A 23,661-nucleotide genomic window follows, 5' to 3' on the forward strand; every position below is an offset into this window, starting at 1 on the left:
AAGAGCCGTGATGTCTAGTTAGATCTACTGCTTCCCCGTGGCAACTCCCCCAGTTGCTGCAGTGGGGGAAGAGTACTGCCAGCTCTGGGGAAGCTTTGACTCAGAGAAGCATCTCCCCTGCTCCCTGTAACATGAAGCCTCAGGGAAGTGGTGCAAAGAAAAACCAGTCAGACTCCAGAATGCTACCTTCAGAAACAAACATAGCAAAAGTTTTCCCTCTGTACTGTGTTACCAATGTGACAACACAAGTCACTTTCGCATGCTCCATCACTTCTCCCCACCATGTCCCCCTGCAGTTAAAACAGGCAGGGTGCAGCTGAGACACTGCTCCTCATCACTTATGAGCATCTAGCACAACCGGCCTCATGCATGGTTGCTCCTCTAGCACCAGCTCCACACATTAATAATAAAATAAATTTTTTAAAGACCACCTGAAATAAACTTCAAGTAAATGTTTTTGAAATAATTTCTCTGTTCTAAGGCTAATTTTCCAGTAGTCTTGAGCCACCACTAAACTTTAGACATCTGAGCTTAAAATATGAAAACAGTAATGATCAGAATTCTTCAAATATCATTAGCACTGTTTGCATACAAAATTTCATATTTGGGAAACTGGGAAAATGTAACAAAGTATATGGCTGTGATGGGAAACTGTTGGCAAGGGTGACGAGTTTGACAAAGAGAACTGGGCTAAAAATAATGCATTAATGAATTAAATGAGCATTATTTTTTAAAAATTCCTTGGGGAAGGCATTAGAAAAAACAGTTTGCCAGTAAAAACCTCTGGAGTGCATTGCCTGGACCCAATCCAATAAAGAAACAAGCATTCAGATAGAAACAGGATATAAGCTTGGGTAATACAGAGCTGGTATTTGACTTTTGAGCTACCCATATGCTTTTGACTACTTTGCAAAATAAAATCATTTCAACTGTTTTCAGTTTCTTCAAGAAACACTACCCAAAGGAACATAGCTATTTCACATAATTCTTAATTATCTGGAAAATAAAATGCTTGTTTATAGCTATTTCTAGTGCTTTTTACCACAAATATCTCCTCTGAAATGTACAGTGACAAGATGCAGCATCCGTGGACCATGAAATTTTATTTATATTTTATATTGTATAAATATTTTATATTTAAATGTCTTTTACAGAATCTTGAAGAATTTTGGTGAGTGCTATCCAAACAAACAGTTTTGCACACAAATTTGCCACAGTCACTATAGATCAGTGGATAATATTTCTAATTCTCAGACAGATTTACTTCAAGATATTTAGCTGCTAACTATTAAATCTAGCAAGCAGAAAACCCAGTGAAGAACACCCACAGGAAAGCTTTTGCTGCCAGCCACACAAACCCAATTAATTCAAAGCTGGAAGAAGTGTTTTTGTAGGTCATTCAGCCTCCATTTATGAAGAGGTGAACCAACTCAAATGCTTCAAGCAAGAAAAGTTAATGCACTAAATGATGCATTCCCTACAACTGTCACAGTACCTCTGCTCTTGGGCTCTGCAGCTTAAGTCTCAAAGAACTAAGCCACTCTGTCCTTGAGATTTACATAAAGCCAAAGATAAAAACCAAAAAAGCAGAGTCTAAGCAGTTTGGAGGTAAGGAAAAAAATAAGAAAGTCATTTATTAGAATCCTCCTGCAGATGATTCATTCATTTCCAACACAGATGTTAGCTAGCGTCTCAACTGAAGGGCATTAGTTCACATTACTCAGTTGTTTCAACAAGCAAAGGTGTTGATCTGCATTGAGGACGCCGGTCTGTAAAGGAGCCTGGGCTGGCTGGCAGTCACTGCCAGCTGCTCTTTCTGTTTCTGTGAAGTTTGGGATGGTTCTGGAGAAGCGGCAAGGGAAAAGACCTGATCTCTTCTGAACAGGAAGAATCACTGCAGGAGCTAAGCAAGCTAAGTACTCAAATGTATACTCAAATGCCTTTGATATAAAAATGATAACAAAAAAAGAGCAGGTATGACAGAGAAACAGAGAAGTTACTGCAAGATCAGTTAAATGAATTACTTTAAACCAGAAGACCTGAGGATGAAATACAGATAATGAATATTTTTTCCAAACTTTCAAGTTTTAATTTTATTTTGTGTTACTGTTTGTCGCAGGTGTGTTGGATCCTCTAAGCAGACATGCTAGCATTTATATCATGCTTTTCATTCAGACGCATCAAATAACATTTCAAACAGACTAATCTTCTGATATATGAGATACATTAACAGAAGAAAACTAACTTCAAAGTGATCAATGACAAGAGATCAAGAAGAGTCCAAATTTGAAGACACTATTTAGTTTCAAATGCATTTCTTCAGCTACACAGAAGTATGGATTTTCAAGGTAGTCTTAAATCTAAATGTAATTACGCCCTTATTATGTATAAGCACAGAAATAAAAAGCCAGGAGGATAAAAGTACAGTTGGCCATGACATTATTTTGGAAGAGTCTTTAAAAGGATCAAATCTGAAATGATACACAGGCAGCAAGCTCTGGGACTTTTTAGCTGTCTGAAGGCATTACGAGTCTGAGGACAAAATTACTCTAAACTTCAGCAGAGATGAAAGATCCCAAATCTGCCAGCTTCTGTATTTAGCACCCTGCAGGGTAGCTTGGAAAGGAAAGCACAGGGCTCCCAGTCTGTGTGGCAGATTGGTTTATAGTGTTTGATAAAACCTGAGGTGAGACAGAACAGTAACCTCTTTCCACTTTGAGAATGTGCTTCACAAGCCAGACTTAGTAGTTTCTGATGTAAAAAAAACCCAACCCACAAGCAAAATAAACCAGCAAGGATGAAATCACTCTTGGTGAAAAAGAAGTTTTACAATTTCAAGTTGTTACTGGCTCTTGGTGGCTCCAGAACTAAAGAGGCTATGCTGGGCAACAACAGTTTTTGATGCAGAGGGACGATTTTGGGGGAAATTCAATTTACTGTATTTCCAAAGGGATGCCTAAAGATCTTCTACAGACCTCCCTGTATTTGTTTCTTTCTTATGATCGTTACTTACAGGCAGACCTCTTGCTGACAACTTTCTCTTTCAATGACTTACCTGTTTTCAGAAGATACATTAATGTCCTCTCCAGAATCTGGCCCAGGCACTGGCATTTTGTCAGGTGATGCTGGTTCTTGCCCAAGGAATGGTTTGAGAAATTAAGATTATTCTATAAAAATCCTAAACTGTTTGCTATTTAAGGATGCAAAAAACTGCATACAATTATGAAAGGTTATAAAAGCTCTTCAGCGAAATATGTAGTCAGCAACTGTTCCTAATTATCAATGGAATTCTAATGGAATTAGATTAGTGTTCTCACTTGTAAAGACAAGAAGACAGTCCTCAAGCAATTCAAGGAAAATGTTCATCCCAGAAGACTCATTAGAACAACCTCCAAAGACTGCAAGCAATTGAGAGGAGAGACTTTTTTTTTAAGCCTAGTTTCCTGAGGAACTAAGGCTATGTAGGGTAATTAAAATCCTAAGAGGAAACCTTAAGAGGCAGCTTCAGACGCCGTAACACCATGAACATTATAAATCCATCTCCACAGAAACAATCCTAAAATAAAAACCTTATTTTCTTTATTACCAAGAGAAGTCTTGAGTAAAAAAAAAAAAATAAAAAAAATAGCAAAAGCCAAGCAGTAATGTATTTTCTTGTGTAAAAAAAAAAAAAAAGAAAAGAAAAAAGATTCAATAGCTGTCACAGCAGCCTGCAAGTAAGACAAGGAAAAGTCTGCCCCAACGTTCCTCTTCCCGAATAGCTTCTGGCCTCACATATCACTGGTGCCAGCATTGACTGCATGATTTATCTCAGGGTGCAATTCATGAAAATATAGCATTACCCCAGGTGAAATGAGACTGGCATACTGTCCTTGGTGTCTTCTGGAGGATTTTTGCTAGTGTGCTAGTATTACTGTGGTGAGGAATCAGAATGACATGATTTGAGCAGGACTGTAAGGATGATCTATTAAAGACTAAAGACAGCCATAAGAACATTATGAATTGTCCAGAGTCATGTTTAACTGCAGCATGTCATATACAAATTCCAACTCTCCTGAATGTTCCCCTTAATATTCTTGTTGTACAACCCCCCTCCCTTAGAGTAAAAACACAATGTCTATGAACAACATCATAACGGCATATAAATCTATCTGCAAACAGATGGGCTAGAAATATAGTCAGTAACAACTGGAACTGCTAAAATTCAGCAGCTATAGTTAAAACCCATGCTTTCTAAAACCTGGGCCAGAACCAAACTCCCCCACAAAAACCTATGCAAAATAATTCATTAAAGTATCAAAACAACAGCTACAAGCTTTGCTACTGATCTAGCCACGGAAAAGGCAGGGAAACAATTAAAACTCCCTTTGCTGACAGCAGCAGAAGATAGCTAGGGGGAAAAAAGGCAAAACCAAGACCCCTTTTACTTAGGGTTGTTGTGCTGCGTGTTCTTTAAAACCAGGCAGACAATTGGGAAATACAACAATGCAGGTACAAATTCAGGACAATCGGCACCTGGAGTGCCTGTTGGAAGCAGCATGCTGACCCCTCCACATTCAAGAGCAACTGGGTGTTTCCAGCAGTAATTACATTGAGTCTGACAACAACCCTCAATTCCTCTGGCTGGGTCAAGCAAAGAGAGGGCCACAAAAGCATGGCATTAATGATCATCTTTTGACACAATCGTCAGTTACCTGGAGGCAGCAAAGAGAGGCAACACTCCTACTGTTCAGTGCATTCCTGTGCTCTATAATCGGAAATGTAAACACTGCCTTCCAAAAAAGACGCAAATAAAATCAGGGCTTGCTGAATTAAGTAAAAAGTTTGTGTTTAAGATGGATCCTTGGCAAACACACACTTATTCCAATTAGATTTCTCAGCTTTGGCACTTCAGAGCTGCTGGTAAAAGTCCCATGAAAGAAGACATGCTAGATTTTCACATGGAGGAAAAAAAATCCTTCCCAGAGTGCTATTTATCTTAGTCTTTCACAATGACACAGTAGGAAGCGTTTCCATGCACTGAATACTGACAGATGAGTTTCACTGAGAAGATGGAAAGATCGTGCAGGAAAATAACACAGGGTGATGTTACTCAGCTTCTCCTATTAAAACAACTCAAGACCGCATGGATGAACAAGTAAATGAGTGTTTGCTAATCTGCAGGATGACAAAAACTGCTTCAGCCTTTTAAATTGCACCAAATATAACAGGCGAATACAATTAAAATAGGACACAGCATTAGCATTCTTGATGTGGCAGGCCTCAGTGAGGAAGAAAGCTAAGGAATATTTGGAAAAACTATTCTACTTTAAGCCACATGAATAGTGTAATGAATTTTCTTGTTGCGTACTGCATGCATGGCTTTGAAATGTTTTTTTTTTTTTTGGCAAAGGCAACTACTACTAGGCAAAGGCAACCACTACTAGGAAATACAAGGGCTTTTAAGGAACCCAGTGAATTGCAATCCTGAGATAGTATCTCAAAACAACCATGACAGATGTACGTATGGAAAGTATTTTCTAGATTTCAGATAACAAATAGCAGACACAGTGCCCATAGCACCTCTGGCTAAGGAATACACAAGTCCTGAACTACTAAGCTGATTCAGGTTTGTATTACCAAGGTATATCTCTATTCTTTCAGTATTCAGCCCATCCTGCCTGCCACAGAAAGCAAATCAAGAGCTCTCTATTTGCACTGTACAAAACAGCAAATCCTACAATTTTTAGCACATCATTTTTAAGTGATTAGTCATTACAACTTAAACACTTGCTCATTGCTTAGGAATCCATGGAATCGATTCTATTGACGATTAATGGCTCTAGCCAGCCACATAATTAATGACAGGCTGACTTCTCTGCTAAATCCAAAGGGGTCCCAGCTAATTAACTAGTAAGCAGTTCTTTAAATTCCACAAGAAAACTCATACTACCAAATTGATGAGGTTGTATCAGTGTGAGAAGACTGAATGTTGGCAAACAACTTACTTAGTTTACATAGAGACATCAATCATCTTTTTATTCTGATTTATTGAGCTCTAAACCAAGAGAGGATGGTTGCTTATCTTCCAGTGATTGTGACCTAACTGCAGTGTAATGTGGGCACCAGGAATGTTCTAAAAAGTAACACTACAAAAATGAACAATGCAAACTTTCCCTAAGCTGGAAACAATTATAAGTTAAATGAAGGCAGAGGGGGGGAAAAAAGAAGAGTGAAGGGAAACTACAATTTTATCTGAATGCTTTGTTAAATGCTGAAAGCCACAGTCAACAAGCTTGCAAGAAGAGCTGCGGTCAATGGCTCAATGTCCAAGTGGAGATCAGTGATGAGTGGTGTTCCTCAAGGGTTGGTACTGGGACCAGCACTGTTTAACATCTTTGTCAGTGACATGGATCGTGGGATCAAGTGCACCCTCAGCAAGTTTGCAGATGACACCAAGCTGAGTGGTGCAGTTGACACGCCAGAGGGACGGGATGCCATCCAGAGGGACCTGGAGAAGCTCCAGAAGTGGGCCCATCTGAACCTCATGAAGTTCAACAAGGCCAAGTGCAAGGTCCTGCACCTGGCTCGGGACAATCCCAAGCATAAATACAGCCTGGGTGGAGAATGGGTTGAGAGCAGCCCTGAGGAGAAGGACTTGGGGGTGTTGCTTGATGAGAAGCTCAACATGAGCCAGCAATGCATGCTTGCAACCCAAAAAGCCAATCGTACCCTGGGCTGCATCAAAAGAAGCGTGGCCAGCAGGTCGAGGGAGGTGATTCTGCCCCTCTACTCTGCTCTGGTGAGACCCCACCGGGAGTACTGCGTCCAGCTCTGGAGCCCTCAGCATAAGAAAGACACGGACCTGTTGGAGCGGGTCCAGAAGAGGGCCACAAAAATGGTCAGGGGGATGGAACACCTCTCCTTTGAAGAAAAGCTGAGAGAGTTGGGGTTGTCCAGCCTGGAGAAGAGAAGGCTTTGGGGAGACCTTCTTGCAGCCTATCAGTACTTAAAGGGGTCTTATAAAAAAGATGGCAGCAAACTTTTGAGCAGGGCCTGTTGTGACAGGACAAGGGGGAATGGCTTTAAACTAAAGGGGGGTAGATTTATAGGAATAGATATATAAGGAAGACATTTTCCTTCCAGTACCTGAAGGGGGCCTACAAGAAAGCTGGAGAGGGACTTTTTACAAGTGCATGTAGTGATAGGACAAGGGGTAATGGCTTTAAACTGAAAGAGGATAAATTTAGATTAGATATAAGGAAGAAATTCTTCACTATGTGGGTGATGAGGCACTGGAACAGGTTGCCCAGAGAAGTTGTGGATGCCCCATCCCTGGAAGTGTTCAAGGCCAGGTTGGAAGGGGCTTTGAGCAACCAGGTCTAGTGGAAGGTGTCCCTGCGCATGGCAGGGGGGTTGGAACAGATGGTCTTCAAGGTCCCTTCCAACCCAAACCATTCTATGAAGGTTTGAGTTTAAAAACTGGCTGAGTGTGGAAGTTGGCACCAGGTCTACAGAAATACAGTCACTAAAGAGGATGCACTCAACATGCTGGAGGGCAAATCCACCCTCCAGAGGGACCTGCATGGGCTGGAGGAAAGGCCGACAGCAACCTCAGGAGGCTCAACAAGGCCAAATGCGAAGCCCTGCCCCTGGGACACACTCAGTCCCTGCACAATGACAGTCCCAGATGCTGGGCTGCGGATTGCTCTGTTGGGAAGGCCTCAGGGCAAGGAGAGGCTGAGGAACAGGGCTTGTTGGTAGAGAGGAGGCAGCTTTGGGGGGACCTAAAATCAGCCCCCCAATACTGATGAGGAGGTTACCACGAGGACAGAGCCTTCTCAGAGGTGCACAGCAAGAGAATGTGAGGTTGAGCTCATAAGCTGAAAGGCGGGACGTCTGACTGCATATATGGAAAAAGATTACCACGTGGGTAACTAAGCTTTGGAGGATCCAGCATCACTTGATGACAATCATAAGAAAAATTCACGATTGACAAAACTGAAGCCTTACAAAATTGATCGCAGTGACAATGAAATCACTTGAACAGTACCATTTAATGCAGGCAAATACAGGGGTCCTAACTCGGAAAAGTTAACATCACACAAGGTGGCAGACAGCATCCTCTGTCACTGAAAAGGTCTTTTGATGAAAACAACCAACTACAACATAGGTGTCCAGATCAATTCTGTAGCTGGTAAGAAGGTAGGTTTTGGATACGTAAGTAGAGGGCTAGCAAGCCTGAATATTAAGCTAGTATCTTTACCTAGCATTTGTGAAAATGTATGTTTGATGACTCTGCCCAAATTTATTGTACAACCTTCCAAAAAGTTACTGACATCTTGCAAAGTGTGTGGGGAACTGTAGAATTACTCAAGCTGTATAAACAATTGTACGTACTTTAAAAAATAATTCGTTTAAAAGTGACTTGATGATCACTGGCTGAAGGAAGCCGCAAGGGAAGAAGTTCAGTAACTGACAGCTCCTTCCTCGAGCTGAAGGAGGCCCCCCAAGGGCTGGAAGCTGAAGCTGCACTAACTCAGATCTCAGACAAGACACAGTTTTTTAAAGCAATTAATTGAACAACTTGAGCTCTGAACTTTGTATCATTTTTACATCCTAGAACAAGGCTGCTTTCCCAAAAACTACAACTACGTGCTCATGTATAAGCCATAGATTTGATGCAAAAATTAAGAGGTTCCTTATGCAGGAAGAGATCATAACCGTCCCTCACAGCCTGATCTGTAACACAAAACATTTACAGCACAACTGTTTTCCAAGATTCAATAATAAGGATTTGATATCTACGATATGACTTCTTCCAGCACCTGCAAGGCGGCAGTCATTTCTGATGACTTAATACCAGCCTACGGAACTGAACAAACTCCAGTTTCACATTTTCAATAACCAGAGGCAGGTTTCAGATTAGCTGTTAACCTCTTGGGCAGCCACACTTAGCCTGGAATGTCAGCAAAGGGATCCCAGGATTTGAAATCTGAAATGACATCAGTGAAATACTGAGTCATCTCCTCCAGGAGAACCACAGAAGACAGCTCAATGTACATTTGCTTTGGCTGTTACAAGCCATATACTCCCACGCTGTCAAATGACCAAAGTCATTCCCTTACAGTATCTGTTAGACACAGATGTTTGTATACAAAACTATTTGTATATAGATATATTTGCACATCTGTTTGTATATAGACTGTGCATGTAGGCATATATATTATGTATACACTATTTGTATAATTGTATTACACACATAAAAATGTCTTGGGGAAAATTCATTAGCATTCCCATATTAATCATATTGTGCATTGCAAGTGTTTTCTTAAGAGACAGGACAGGACCACAGCAGTTTCACTTCACAACAAAGTGCTTATACACTACATGACATCTATGCCCAAGAGAGACAAAAACTAACTCACACTGCAATTGCATCCTTTGAGGCTAATTGTAAAAGCATCCATTTCTCTCCCTTGCATAATTTATTCTCTCCAGACAAGCATTATTGGTTTCATCTTGATGTTGCTGTAAGACATACTGTAGAAAATCCAGCACTACCTGGTGCTGTCACTATCAATGAAATACCTAAACTAAATTCAGGTAAGCTCCAAAAAAAACTTAACATGGCAGAACATGAATTTTACAAATACCTGTGGAGACTACTTAGAGTTTACTAAATAAAAAATGTTTGTTCCAAAACTATTTTTAATTTAGAAGACTGTCAAAAAAACCACTCAATTTCCCTTTCACTTCTTCCACAGCTGCTTTTATCTGAAAAAAGACTTCCATGCTATTAGTGTAGCAGTACGTATTTTGAGTGCTCACCTTTCTGTTTTTGAGGCAGGTGCGTTTTTAAAAGCAGGTAACATTCTTTCTTTCTGTGGATTCCCAAGGTTTCCAATTACTGAATGAGGTTGAGAGATGCTGGAGAGCGATTTCTTAGCATTTCATCACTCTTTGGGAAGAGGACATTACTGTCTGGCTGGTCTGAGCTCTAACAATTTACTCGAAGCACTGGTAAGGCTCACCTACCACAGCCTCAGCACATCTGACACAAGACTGTACTAGTACTATGGGAGCATCTCTCCTCACAAAAACCTACCCAGACACCAGACAAACCACTTTCCCTCTGGCATTAGAAGAAATCAAGTGCCAAATTCGACACTCAGCAATAGGTGGGTAGCCTCACCGTTTCCAAAGAGCTACAAATTTCTCTGGCAAGATATTAGATAATAATTCAGTCTAACAATGCAAACAAAGTAAATGATTCAGCCTGCTACCTTCACTACGATGGTTTTGTTTCTCGGGCTGTACCTCTGTGACTTTCAGTGTTTTACGGCTTGGAAGGCTTCCTGGCACTCTTTGCCAAAATGATATAACAAAGCCATTAAAAAAACCTCTTCCAGAGTAGGTGTCTACTATATTTTTCTCACATTAGGCTTCCAGTCTCATCCCAGCCCTGCAAACACTGACAAATAACAGAATAGCTACAAAATCTCATTAAACAAGAAAATAGCTAGAAAGATGAACTTGCCATCCTGATGTTTCCTCTTGAAAAAATGAGATAAATTAGGTGCACTGCCCGACACTACAGTTTCAATGAACTCTTCAATCAACATTTACCTGGAAGCTTTCTTCAATCTTTAAGGTTAACTTCAACAAAAGTGTCAGAAGAGTTTGTTTAAAACAAGAGAACTTGAACGTGCGAAGTGTAACTTTTATATGCTTGAGGTATGCATCTATATAATGTAACGTGACACAACTTCAGAGGTCCATACAAGGGGGAAGTTAGTACTTTGTTCACCTCTACCTCCATGCTCAATCTCGCAGATGTTCATCAGGCCACTAATCAATACCACGTTTTACTTTGCCCAGTCCATAATACACACAGAACATACAGGATCAGTAAAAAGAAAATAAACTTTCCACTCCTGTCTTTCAAATGTGCCCAGATCTCTCCTGGCTTAATGAAAGCATGCAACATGTAAGATTTGTGAAGAAAAAAGTTGCATTTTGAAAGAGACAGAAGGATGAGATCTTTTTGCACGCCTTTTAAGGTAAAGGCTACTCACATAACTGCGCCAAACCAATTCACTATCAATTGCTGCACAGAACATGTACAACTTCAGGGAAACTCTCAGAAACAAGAAGGAAAAGATGATCTATTTTGGGGATATGACTACATTATGGTCAACAATTCTAGCATATGGTGAATAACACTACTGTGTTGAGTTTACTTTCCCAGATAAAGCACATCTTGTTTGAGTAACTGGTTGCTGATACAATGAGTCACTCAACTGCCTGAAGTACCAGCTTGAATGCTTTAAAAGGACTGACTGGGAATTGCCAAGTACAGTATGTGTATTTGTTTGGGAACAACATGCTTTAAATAAACCGCTGACTTACCTTGTCACGCAAATGATGCTCTGCAGCCTCAATATTCAAAGGATCGTCAAAATTCAAAAGATCCTGGAAAAGAAACAGAGAACGTTATAGGGTTCCCACTCACTGCGTCATATAAAGAATCCAAAGCCCTAATGAACAAGATAATGAAACAAAGCAAACAAGACCAGCAAATATAGTGCCATTTTCTCACTACCTTGACAGGTATCCCTGCCAAAGGTAGATGCAAATGAGTTTGATGAGTGCAAACCAAATCACAAGTCAATTAATGGACAACAGCAGCAAGGCATTCGACCCCATCTGGTGGCATGCCACACAGCCCCGTGACACTTCTCTCTGGCAGTGATGCATTTCTATTTGAAAACTGAGACAGTTTTAAATCAAATTTTGAAGGAACATTCAAAGTTGCAGAAGGCACAATTCCTGTTGATTTTTGTTCAAGGGTGAAGTAAACCCTTAAAGAACCCTGCAAACAGCCTGGTGATAAAGCAGGAAGAGCTTCCTTAATACCATCTCCATAGCAAAGCAATTTAATTCTCTCTGTGAAGAAACTACATAACCTGGAGCCTGACAGACAGGAAAGTTCAGTGCAATGGGAAAAACAGGGCTGAGGAAAAGGAGTGCAAAGCTAAGGGCATGTGGGGCCAGGGAGCAGAAATAATCAAAATAAATCCCAGATCTGTCAGTTTAATCTCAATAAATATTAATTTCGGAAGGAGAAACGGTCTAGGGTTAAAACCAAAGGAAGCCAAGATGCTGATAAAAGAGGAATTATCATAAAAAATTAACATTTAGTCACAACCCCCCCTCTTCTGCCTGCAGCCCAGATCACTTTCCCCAGTTTAAGGTCAGCCTGTGACAGCAGTGAAATGCCATTGTTTCACAAGCATGAAAGGCTCCTGTCACTCTCTGACTCGTTTTCAAGCAGAAAACCTCCCATTTCATTCAAACCAGGACACCAATCCACCTCTTTTTCACTCACTCACTTCAAGAAAACCCCAAAAGAATCTGCAAGGCCAGTACAATCCAATGCCAGCTTTTCAAAGCCTAATTATTTATAAGCAGCTGGGTGTGAGGGAAATCCAAGAGGCAAGCTGGGAAGCCCAGCTCTTACCGGCCATGACAAATCCCCGTGGTCTCCAAAGCATGACCATTGCTCTTTGCAGCTGTTTGCCCAACAGATTATTTTTACATGCAGTTCTGCCTCTGAAGGCACTCCTTTGTACCTCCAGTGGATTTCGCTTTCTTCCAGTTACTTAGCATGCAGTGGCAGACTAACTGTGAAACGCAATTACTCTTTGTTGAAAAGGCAAATGCTCTCCAATCTTCTAAATCAATTTACCAAAGAAGTTGTTGAAACAAATCATGCCTTTGGATGCCAGGAAAGCTTAGGAGATTGTAGCCAGTCACTGGCTTGATCTATGCTAGAGGCTTTAGAAATGCACCATGATCCTGGTGATAGTGCTGGGAGCACAGTCACCGCTCCGCCCTTCCTCCTGCAGATAGCGGTGGAAGGAATTCCTCTCTCCAAAAACAGGCTGGGGCTAGCGAAGCCCACAGCTATGCTCCTCATCCAAAGCTTTTCACAGCCTCCTCTGTACACCCTGGAGTGGCTGGGGTAGTTCTCTCCAGAGTCGATGACAAACGTGGTGACCAAGTTAGTGCCTTTCTTTGCGTTCTCCTGACCTTCCTACCCAGCAGCAATGGCTGTGGAAGGGGACCATAATCCTGGACTTCCTAAAAAAAGGCAGCTTTTGTACAGTAAAAACTTAGCGTCTCTCCGCTTTTAGGGCAAAAGCAGCTGTTGCATCCTGCCTGCCTCTTGCAGCTTCCTGCCCTCTCCTCCATTTTCAAGTTGCTCCTGTAATTACGAGGCACAGGTTTCTTGCTCCTGTCAATCTAAGGAAAACGGGGAAAATGGAATCCCTGAACAAAATCATATCATTTCTGTGACAAGGCAGGGTTTATGCAAATTCTGCAGGTGGGTACCAAGGCCCTTGAACAGGAATATAAGTGTTCAAAACAGGAATGAGCCTGCAGGGCAGTCATTCATTCCTAAACATAATTTTTAAAAAACATAACACCAACACAATTCCTTCTTAGAGCAATATGAATTTCTATTTCCTGCAGACCAGCGGAAGGAATTTCATACTGTGTGGAAGATCCCAAGTAACTTGTTACCAAAATAGCCCACAGTAGATTTGTAACCAAAAGTAAAAACAATGTACAAAAAAGCTGGCATTTCAGACCATCTGTATGAGTCTTGCAGTTATACAAACAAAAGCACAAACTGATTTCATACTTGTACAACAGCCACTGAAGCCAAAGGAAATAATGACCTTAAGTTTAAGAGGCAACAGATGGGGTTCACATTAGGTGATGCTGAAACCAAACCAGGCAGGAAAAAGGAAAGTGGATATGCAAAATATTCATTTACTTACAGTAAATAAAGAGTTTAACCCCCAGACAACATCCTGCAAAGGAAAAGCACAGTCAGTTAGACATGCATTTCAGGTGCTTTGAACAGGTTCACATACTTTATTTTTTCTATTAATCCATGAAATTACTGGAAATCAAATCTAGATTAATGGTGATGTTTTACTAATTTAAATCAAAATGTTGAAAAAGCTTTCCCATTTCATGGAAGCCTGATATTTAGAAGTCACCAAAAACCAAATACTGCATATTCAAATACAAGTTCAGATCTTTCTGTGTGTATAGGAGCCTTATTCCTATTGCTTCTCTGCTCAAGGAGAGGAATAATACCTTATATATGCCACCAACTGACAGCACTGCTTAGTTCAAAGGGTGGGTACAAAACTTAATTCAGCAATCCTTTCTTAAAATTAAAAAAGTGTCAGACAAATATTTGAAACTGTGTCAAAATATCAGAGAAAAGAGATTTAGGTGCAGTATGAGTATGGAGAAATACCATTCTTATATGAGCATATGTCTCAAATAGATACTTAAAAGCAGTAAAATTATTTAAACACAGCTGAATAGAAAGGGTTTGCAATTCCTGCAAACAGGAAGCTTCAGGGGAATCTGCCTCCAAATGGTGTCATCAAACACAGCTTATTTTGGGGTGGGCATCTCCAAAAGGGTTCCACTAGCACTGTCCTAAGAGTCCACATCCTCATTTACAACCTTCAGAGAATAAGAAAATGCACAAGATCCAAATACTACAGAAAGAGACTTAAAAGCATCACCAACCACCAACTCCAAGGCTAAGCTTTTCTACCTAGAGGAAAGACTATTTTCTTTAGTAGCAGCATAAACAAGCTACCCTACTGCAAAATCCCACTGAAGTCTGGGCACTGGAGCTCACACCTACAAGACAGTTAAGTAAGGTCAGCATTGCACCTCCTGCCCTTACAGCCTGCTAGCCCTTGACGGCCTACACATGAAAACCACACCTCCCGGATTCCCAGTAGTAGGACAAACACTGCACATCAATCTTTTCGTGGCTAAAACGTACCTTTCACAATAAAGATAAAGCCTCAAAGTAAAAAATTCCTATCCATGGCAAAGAACTTCAATAAATGAGCATATTTCAGTTTGTTTCCTGTTCAGGCCCTCTGCTGAGAGTGCTGGACCACAGAAATCCATATCCCTTAAGAACACTATTCAATTATGTCCTAATGAAAAAGACATGATGTCAGCATTATTCAGACAACAGCCTCTCACGATCCAATTTTCCTTTGATCTTGCACAAACAACCTACTCAGTCTATCTGCTTTTAATAACTGTGAATCTGCCCAGCAAAGCTGATATTGTCAGACACAGTTTTCAGTTTCAGCATCTTCTCCTAATGGAGCTTCTGAAACCATCAGGTGTGGCAAAGACAGCAACTCTTTCAAATTTACTCATCTTCAGTGGCAGCACAGACACATAAACTGCAAAAAAGGACACACCCAAGACACGTAAGAATTACAGTTATCCATATGTTTTAAGACTATAATGCTGAGCAGTCATCCCCACTCCCAAACGACCATACTGTCAGTTCCTTGGCAAGTATGAGAAAATGGACTATTTCCAATAACAGATGAAAGTTGCTGTTTTACCCTTTATTTAAGTTCTGTGCTTGTTCAACTACAACTACTGTCACAGAAACTGGGCATAGCAGAGGTTAGCAAAACATAGTATTAAGGAAACCTGTATTGAGCAATCCTGGGGATAAACTATTTGCACAGTGCAGTGGTGCTAGAGAAAAAATAAGCCAGAGTCACTGATTAAAGGAGGATTTCAGTGGTGTGGAGAGCCTGGAGAGTAGGAACAGGCATGAAGGTCTCAGCTTCTACTTCACTCTCTTGCATTCAGGCATGAGAGGGTGCACAGCACAGCACAGGCTGCCACGTTGTCACCGCTCTCAGTGTCTGCTCCGCTCCAGTGCCCCTACGTACGCTGCCCCTGGCATGGATGCAGCCCGAGGACTGACTGATGCAGGGTGTGTAACCAGGGACAGCTGAGAGTGCCTCTGTCTCCAGCCAGCCACTCTGCCCCAGCAGATGCTCCGACCCCTGAAGATCAGGAGCCCCTTCCACTGCTGCCCTCAAAGGCTGTATTGTCCTTCAGGGAGGCAGACTGAATGTCTTGGGGGTGTTAAGAAGTTCTTGCATCTGATTTTAACCCACTGTGTGTTTCCCACAACCTTTGATAATGGTACCTTACTAAAGCATGGTAATTTGCTTTCTTCCACTTGAAGAAGCAGGAATAAATTAACTTTAAGGGTCATCTTTCATCTACACCATGTGACAGCAGACTGTAGCTGGAGAACGTGATGCAGAATTACAATACTGACCATTAAAAAACATCCTAAAGAGGTACGAAGAGCTCACACTAGCACACTGGGGTCTGTCTATTTCTAAATCCTGCCTGAACACCAAAATGGCATTCACAGGGTTGCAAACTGTTCAACCACTTACCAGCATGGCTAATGAGAAACAAACAAAAGAGCAACTCAGTCACACTGATTCTGAAATCTTGAAGAGCTCACCTTCTCTTTACATTTAACAGTGCTGAAGCCCCCAGTATCCCAGAGCCTCCCAACTAGGACACTTGCAGATTGTATCTCCAGACAAAACAGCTTCTGCTCCAATACAAGCAGCGATGAGCCATACCTTACAAAAGTAAATGTTGCAACTCAAAACAGAAATGTAAATTATATCAAATTATTTTCCCCTTCTGTAAACACCTGCTTTTGAAGTTCACCTAAATTGCTCCCAAATTCTCACTTGCTGAACCCTGGTTTTAAGACTTTGGGACACTTGACTTACTCAGACTGGCTTTGCACAGAGTTCTATCAAAAAAAACCCCAAAAAAACAAACCCACAAAAAAACCCAGCAAACACCTCCGTAAGGCTGTGAGTTTTCAGAGTGCTGTACATTTTCACAGCCATTCTAGACACCAAAAAGCACAAAAGGATTATTATTATTATTATTACTGAATAACTTATGTGTGAAATTCTTAATATCGTTTCTGATGTTTCCACCTGTTCAAGTTTTATGATTTACTGGATTCATTTTATACCCTTGCATGGCTCCATAAAAAATAATGCTAAATTACTACCGGAGGGCAACACTTTTTGTAATGAGTTTGAGGCTAGCCTGGATTTAAATCTAGGATATTGAGAAAGGGAAGTAGGACGGAACAGATGAGCAAAAGTGAAGCAAGTATTTAATATTTGAAAAACTTGACACTGTTGCATTGCAAAAATAATCACTCTGCATTATTGACTTCAGCACAGCTGCTTGCTGCATGCAGATAAGCACTTGCCTGAACACTTGCCTCACATTTTCCTGACGAACTAAAGGGATCTGCAGGCCATCGAAGATCCTGTCAGATTTAACAGTTCAAAAACTTCTGTTTTCTTTTAATGTAATAAAGCATCATCCTTGGCTTCAAACATTTACTGAAGTTCTGGCTTAAATACTCTGAAAACAGAAAGTCAACCCTACGTACAAGAATTTTTAAAGGTTATCTTCACACATAGGAGCAGGGCAGATGTCACCTTAAAATGTTAATAATGCACACCTTTATGCTGTGCCACTTCAATGAGAGAATCTACTTGCAAAAGGAGAATCAGACATAGGGATCTGCCTGTTCACATGGTGAATACCTGACAAGGCTGTTTCCTTTACAATGCTTCTTTTTGTCTACTTTCTTCTACATGCTTAACATCAAAGTTACAGAGTACAAGTAAACCTACTACTGAGGTAACCCCAGAGCAAAACCGAGGACCTCTTGCGCTTTTCGTAACAAAGCAGCATGGTCTGCTCAGGATAGACCCTGCAGAAAAGGCTGCAGAATTCCCCAAGCCGCTTTATCTGGTTTCTGCTCCAGCTGTGCCCAGGCAGGCCTTCTCCCTGTCCCCCTCTCCCAGAGGCTTTGCATCAGGACAGACATCACCCATGAGGTTAGACGCCTTTGTGAGCCAACTGCAGGTCTCAGGTAAGCAAGTGTTTTTAATTCCCCTCTACTATGTTAGTTCAGAAGATTCAAGTATCATACTTGAACTAAAGAGCAATATCTGGTTAAATCCATAGTGGAAGAGGGGATAATGAAGGAAACGTGCTCTGCTCCTTGGCACTGTCACTATTTTGAGCTCAAGCATGGGGAAGTCAACACAAACAAGTCAGAAGATCAACAGACTGTTATAAATAACCCTTTATAATCACCCCTTTTCATTCTTGAGTATTTTTGTGTTGCATTTGAGTGAGAAGTTACATTAAACCCCTGCCCACAGATTTATTTATGGCATGCCAAATGAGGGGAAAAAAAAAAATCTGCCACTGCAGCGATGTTTAAAGTTCAAGAGCAACGAATCAAATACTAAATACAGCTTTTGAAATAGCCTCTCTTGAGGCTAGAAAGTCTCAAAGCGTTGCATTTGTAGGAGGTCCTAACTCAGTTAATCACCAAATCTTCCCAAGTGGCAGTTCTCACAACCGCTTCACAAAGGCGATGCCATTGAAACCATGTAACAGACAAGTGTTTAGCTATGCCTGCCGATGTTTGGAAATACAACCACACAGCACTTCTTTTGAAGAGAGAATAAACACATAAATTGTAAATTAAGATTTTCCTTTAACAGGCAAAGTATATTTAATACATTAATTTAAGCAGAGAACAAGCCAGACAAAAGCAGCTAATGAACTTCCAATAAGAGAAACTTCTTTAGAGATCCAAGGAGCATTTCTGATCTAATAGACTGATTAAATTAAAGCTCATTGCTAAACCATTTTTTATATACAAACAGTTTAACCCATTCAGATCAATGAAAGGAGCAGCAGTGATTCATATAAGCAGATGTCTGAAGCAATTTTTTTTTTTTCTTTTAAACAAACTGAAGCAGTAACTCCAATAAAACAACTGCCAAGCTTTGTACATCACAGTTTGGAAAAGGGCTTGAAATTATACCAAAAAACTCAGCATGCTGAAAGTCACACCACTGCATGGCTGTCTCCTGGGGCAGCTCTCTGCTGTCCTGTCTGCCTACGCACCAGTTCAAGATGGTTTTCCACTTCCATTCACTTTCTTCCATCGTCTCCTACAAACAAGCCCAGCTTCTTTCTCTCTCCTTTGCGGCCTAGAAAACCAAGCATCCTTCATCCCAGGCAGTCCCCCTTCCCCAGGCTCTGTTGGACTTCTCTCTCTGCCTCCTCAACACGCCTCCACAAACATCTCCAATTTCTCCCCATGGACTAATCACCTGTTTGCAACCACTACAATGTAATTGACTGCACAAAACTTACTAGTCCAAGGGGTTAAAAAATAAAAAAGTATGTTTTCATGCCAGAGATGGCAGGCACTTTTTAGCTTACGAAAAAACTGCTTCCCTCCTCAACAGTCTTCTCCCAAATAAAATGTTCTCTTTTACATTTCCTCTCCCTGTCCTGCTCCTCTCTAATCTTGCATATAACACTGCTACAGTATCTTGCAAAATTCCTGTAGCAGGTAAAACACCATTTCCACTTGGAAGCTTTCTTTAATCAACCACAAAGGCCATCTCAATTCTCATGTGCCTGCAACCCCAGCTCATGCTTCCCACCCAAACACAACAACAGTAGCTTACTTGGAGGGCTTTGGGTAATTTAAATGGCATGAACTGCTCCAGTTAGCAAACACAAAAAAAGGAGGAAGGCTGGAAAACGATTTCTTCTGTGCTCAAATATACTAGAGGGAAGAAAACAGGAACAATTATAGTCTGTTCTTCTCCCAGACCAAGACAGTTGTGAATTGCCAAGTATGCAGGAGCACTCATCTAAAATCCCTTACTTTTGTTACTGACTCCTTGACATTTGTCCCCAAGGTTACTTCAGAGCAAACAGCTAAATCTTTTATAAATTATTCCCAGGGGGATTCTGTGATAGCTTCTTAATGAACTACACTACAGTGATTACGAACATTAAAGCAACTGCCCTGCGGAGACCAGTCTACTCAACTGATTAAAGTTGTTGATTTCTGAATATGCAGTTTGTGTCAATTTGGGGAAAACAAGCATGGTTTAATTAGACTTATTAATGTACTGCACTGTTCTACTGAATCACTCTTTAAAAATGTGCTAGTAATAACAGCTACTGTATTTAAAACAAAGATTAGGCTTTGCCAGAAGCCATTAAAGAGAGAGAAAGAAAATTTTTGCAAATCTTATGAACCAAAGTTTATTGCAAGACATTGATTTGTGTAAGTATTTTCACCAGCCTGGGCAAGTACAGAGGGGAAGAGAAAATAAATCACTTCTTATAAAACTGATAAAGCCAATTTATAAAATCAAAATACAACACAATATATCCCTGCAGAAAAACTTCCTGAAGCTTATTTTAAGAAAAATAGAATAATGTCAGAGCGACATAGAAGATTGTATTCAGTGGCTTATAACTTCTCTTTACCAAATACCGGGTCTGAAGTTTTTGTCTGCTGCTTATTCAATTTTTAGAGGTGGAGAAGGCAAAGAAATGAAAGCAGTAACAATGGACATTTTAAGCACATTAGAGAGCAAAGATATTGAAGAATATAAATCTTTTGCACTGCACCTTTCTTTAGATGACCTCCTTTACAGAGGGAGACTTGAACCATTGAAAGGTACCTTGTGGTAAAGCTGTGCCTTTTCAACAGCAACAAATACCTATCTAAATTGTGATCAACAAGGACATTCAGAAACCCCTTTGACCGTGACAACTAAATCTCCCTCACTTGGTTTTCGCTGAACACGCACAGGCTCTCCCCAGTCCCCAGTGCCGATCAGAGCTGCGAGGGACAGCCCAGCCCTCATGAGAACCACCCTGGGCCAGGCACTTGCACAGTCAGCAGGGCACCAATGAACCAGTCCTTGTCTGGTTCAGAGCAGCAGTGCCATCCTGAAGCAGAACCTGCCCCTGTCCCCACTGTCCGTGGGGTCAGAGCAGTTGTGTGTGTGAAATAAACTTCTGGATAAAGTCAGGCCAGACATCCTGCTGCAGATGCATATCACGTGGGCTCCAGCACTGAGCAGGGATGCAGAGGTCTGGACCAAAGAGGACACTACCCTCCAAATCATACCAAAAAGAAGGCTCTGAACCACTGGGAGCTCCTACAACACCCTGAAGTACTTCTTACATTATGGAAAGAGACAAACGGTGCACGTCCTTTCATGTTTGCTGACAACCAACAGCCCTCAAATGGTTCTGACTCTTCTGTCTTTCCTCATCTACATCTTTACTGGTTCAAAAATCTCTCTTCTGTACCTGCCTCTACCTTCTGCTGCCACTCCCTACCCCCTTGCTAAAATTACTTTTTCTTCTGTATTTATCCCCTTGTGTTTCATTGCTTCCCTAGAGCTGTCTTCTGCAATGCTGATATCCCCTTCAGTATCCCAAAAAATACGAGAAGGTATGCAGCTTAGGCCCTGATTTTTGGTTTGGGGGTTTTTGTTTGTTGGGGTGGTAGTTCTGCTCCTGCTGCACTGACAAGAACAGAGGAGAGCTTTGAAGGAGTCCACTGTACTTGCGACATAAAGCAGTTTGCAGCAGATCAGTGCCCACACCTTCAAGGACATGCAATGGCCAACAGGCTTGCTTTTCTGTCCTTCACAGATTCCTTTGATCAATACCCACAGTACTCATACCACACCCTTTCAGCAAATAAAGACTAAGTCTTCAGGGAATAAAGTACAAGACTAAACACTTGCACTGACCTATTTCTGTTATGCTGCAGGTATAGCTCCCTGCTGCTGTGGTGGCCTTTCCCTAAAGCTGTTTGCTTGCAACCATATGTTGTATTTTGTTACTCACTGAGTGAGGGAAAGAGTAAAGGTGTTGGCAGCAGGAGACATTGGGCTATGTGGTCCTGGGAGCCTCCATGAGGTCAACACACAGAGTTGGACCTTTAAGTGCTCTGCATGTGAGGGAGGAAGGCAGCTCTGCAAATGAAGAGGACCCCAGAGAGAATACTGAGAGGTGAGCAGGCACAGTCCTCCTCTGACAGTGTTTCAGCCAGAAGGTCACCCATAAAACCTACAGCCAGCCAAGCACAGCATAGCTGAGGAGGTGAGGACTTCCAGAAAGTTATTCTGCACATCTTGCTCCTCAAACAAAAGAAAGCCCACGTGCCTGGGTGTTAGCTCATTCAGGGTGTCCTCCTGGAATAGCTGCTGCAGGCACAGAATTAAGTTCAACCCTCTCCTTCCTTCCCACTGTGCCAAACACTGCTCCAGGTGGGGAGCAGGCTTGGGTGAGAGGCACCACCATACCTCTTGGAAACATCACAAGGAGAAATAAGGTGGTGTAAAAAGTCTTAAGTGGGCAACAGTGCAGGAGGCATGGACACATTGCCTGAAACAACACCCACCTGATTCAATTCCTGTATAATACCAGAGAAGACACATAAAGGCACACCACCTGAAAAAACAGGTAATCTTCTGCTTAATGCAGTATTTGAAGCTGGTATGCAGTGAATAATTGTAAGCATACTGGGTGATGTTTTTCTCCCCAGCACTCAGAGGCTCTATACTGGTCTATAACAGGAAGCAGCAGACCTTGACAGAGTCCATCTTCCCCTTGAGATCACACATACAATTTCTCAGGAGCTAGTTTTGTAAACCTTGGTGGTCATCACCAAGAAGATCCCAGGAGCTGGATGTGAAATTCATATTAGATCAAGAATCTCCTTGCTCAGCTATGCTTGACTTCCCAGTAATTCCTCCTCCTGCACAGTAAGAGCTGGCATTTGTGCTCTTTGCCACTGCTATGAAGCCCTTCATTTTCTTTTGATGACCTTCTCCTCCTTACTTTACCAATATGGAGGATAAACATATTCCATCCAGGAAGGCAGCTTTTACAAGCACATGCTTTGACATTTCTACATACAGTACAAAGACCTATTCCAAAATGGGATTTGAATAAATCAATAGCAGAACAATGTTATCATAATGCTCACTGAGAAAAATAGTATCAGCAGCAAGAATTAATGAGAACAACACAGAACATACAGGTTTACTTTTTTCCCTTCATCCTGAAGACAGTGACAGTTATTGTCTGTTTAAAATACTCCTCTACACTAATACACATACAATTTTGACAGCAGACCACCTGTTTTCATTAAGACGATGAACGAAAGTTTTGTGCGTATACTGAAGCTTTTAAAACTACTCAGGTTTATGCTTAAATGTTGAGGTAAAGGTAACTAGAAAAATTAAGTCAAGACCCTCCGATTTATTTCTCCAAGAGATTAGTTTGACATTTGCATGATTTCAAATAAAGTAATTTTACTGCCTGAAGACAACAGCAGAACCAACACAACAAATAAGGCATATTTTCCCATTTAGTATTAATTGCTAATTAAATAAGCAAGCCTCTTATGGATAAACTCCAAAGAGCAATAATTTCTCACAAACAACTCAATTCCTTTTAGATTAGACTATCTAATAACAGACAGATATTTCTTAACCTAGTATCTGAAGTTATGGGAAAGGAATTCCTGAAAAAAATATTGTTTTCCTATAGGCGGGTATAAAAAGCTGTCTGCATATCTATAGTTTAAGACTATCTTGATGTTTCCCATTCCTGCTCCTGTCTCTCCTGACAGCAGTAACATGAAGATGACAAAAACCAGCTCTTTAAAATACCTCAATGAAGAATTGAAATGCATATACAACATGAAAATCCTACAGAAAATAGTTCTCCAATTATCCGAAACCAACTGTAGCTCCATCAGAACAGGGTTACAAAAAAAGGACCAAATATTCCTTATGAACATTCACCATACATTTTAAAATACTGGTTTTAACGTTACTA

The 23,661-nt window shown here is 41.1% G+C and overlaps 1 protein-coding gene across 2 annotated transcripts in view; it reads right to left on the reverse strand.

Annotated features, from left to right (window-relative positions):
* The window catches only part of UBE2F (ubiquitin conjugating enzyme E2 F (putative)), an 87,185-nt gene that overhangs the window by 20,950 nt on the left and 42,574 nt on the right, over positions 1–23,661 (reverse strand). The window contains exons 8-9 of one of the 2 annotated variants that reach the window (XM_076342090.1): positions 13,830–13,862; positions 11,392–11,454 (exon numbers count right to left, since the gene is read on the reverse strand). In XM_076342090.1, coding sequence (XP_076198205.1) covers positions 11,392–11,454; positions 13,830–13,862 — 96 coding nt within the window. The remainder of the gene's footprint in view (positions 1–11,391; positions 11,455–13,829; positions 13,863–23,661) is intronic. The other variant, XM_076342091.1, reaches the window with a different exon arrangement.

This window comes from Aptenodytes patagonicus, chromosome 6 (genome assembly GCF_965638725.1).
Source record: "Aptenodytes patagonicus chromosome 6, bAptPat1.pri.cur, whole genome shotgun sequence".
NCBI lineage: Eukaryota > Metazoa > Chordata > Aves > Sphenisciformes > Spheniscidae > Aptenodytes > Aptenodytes patagonicus.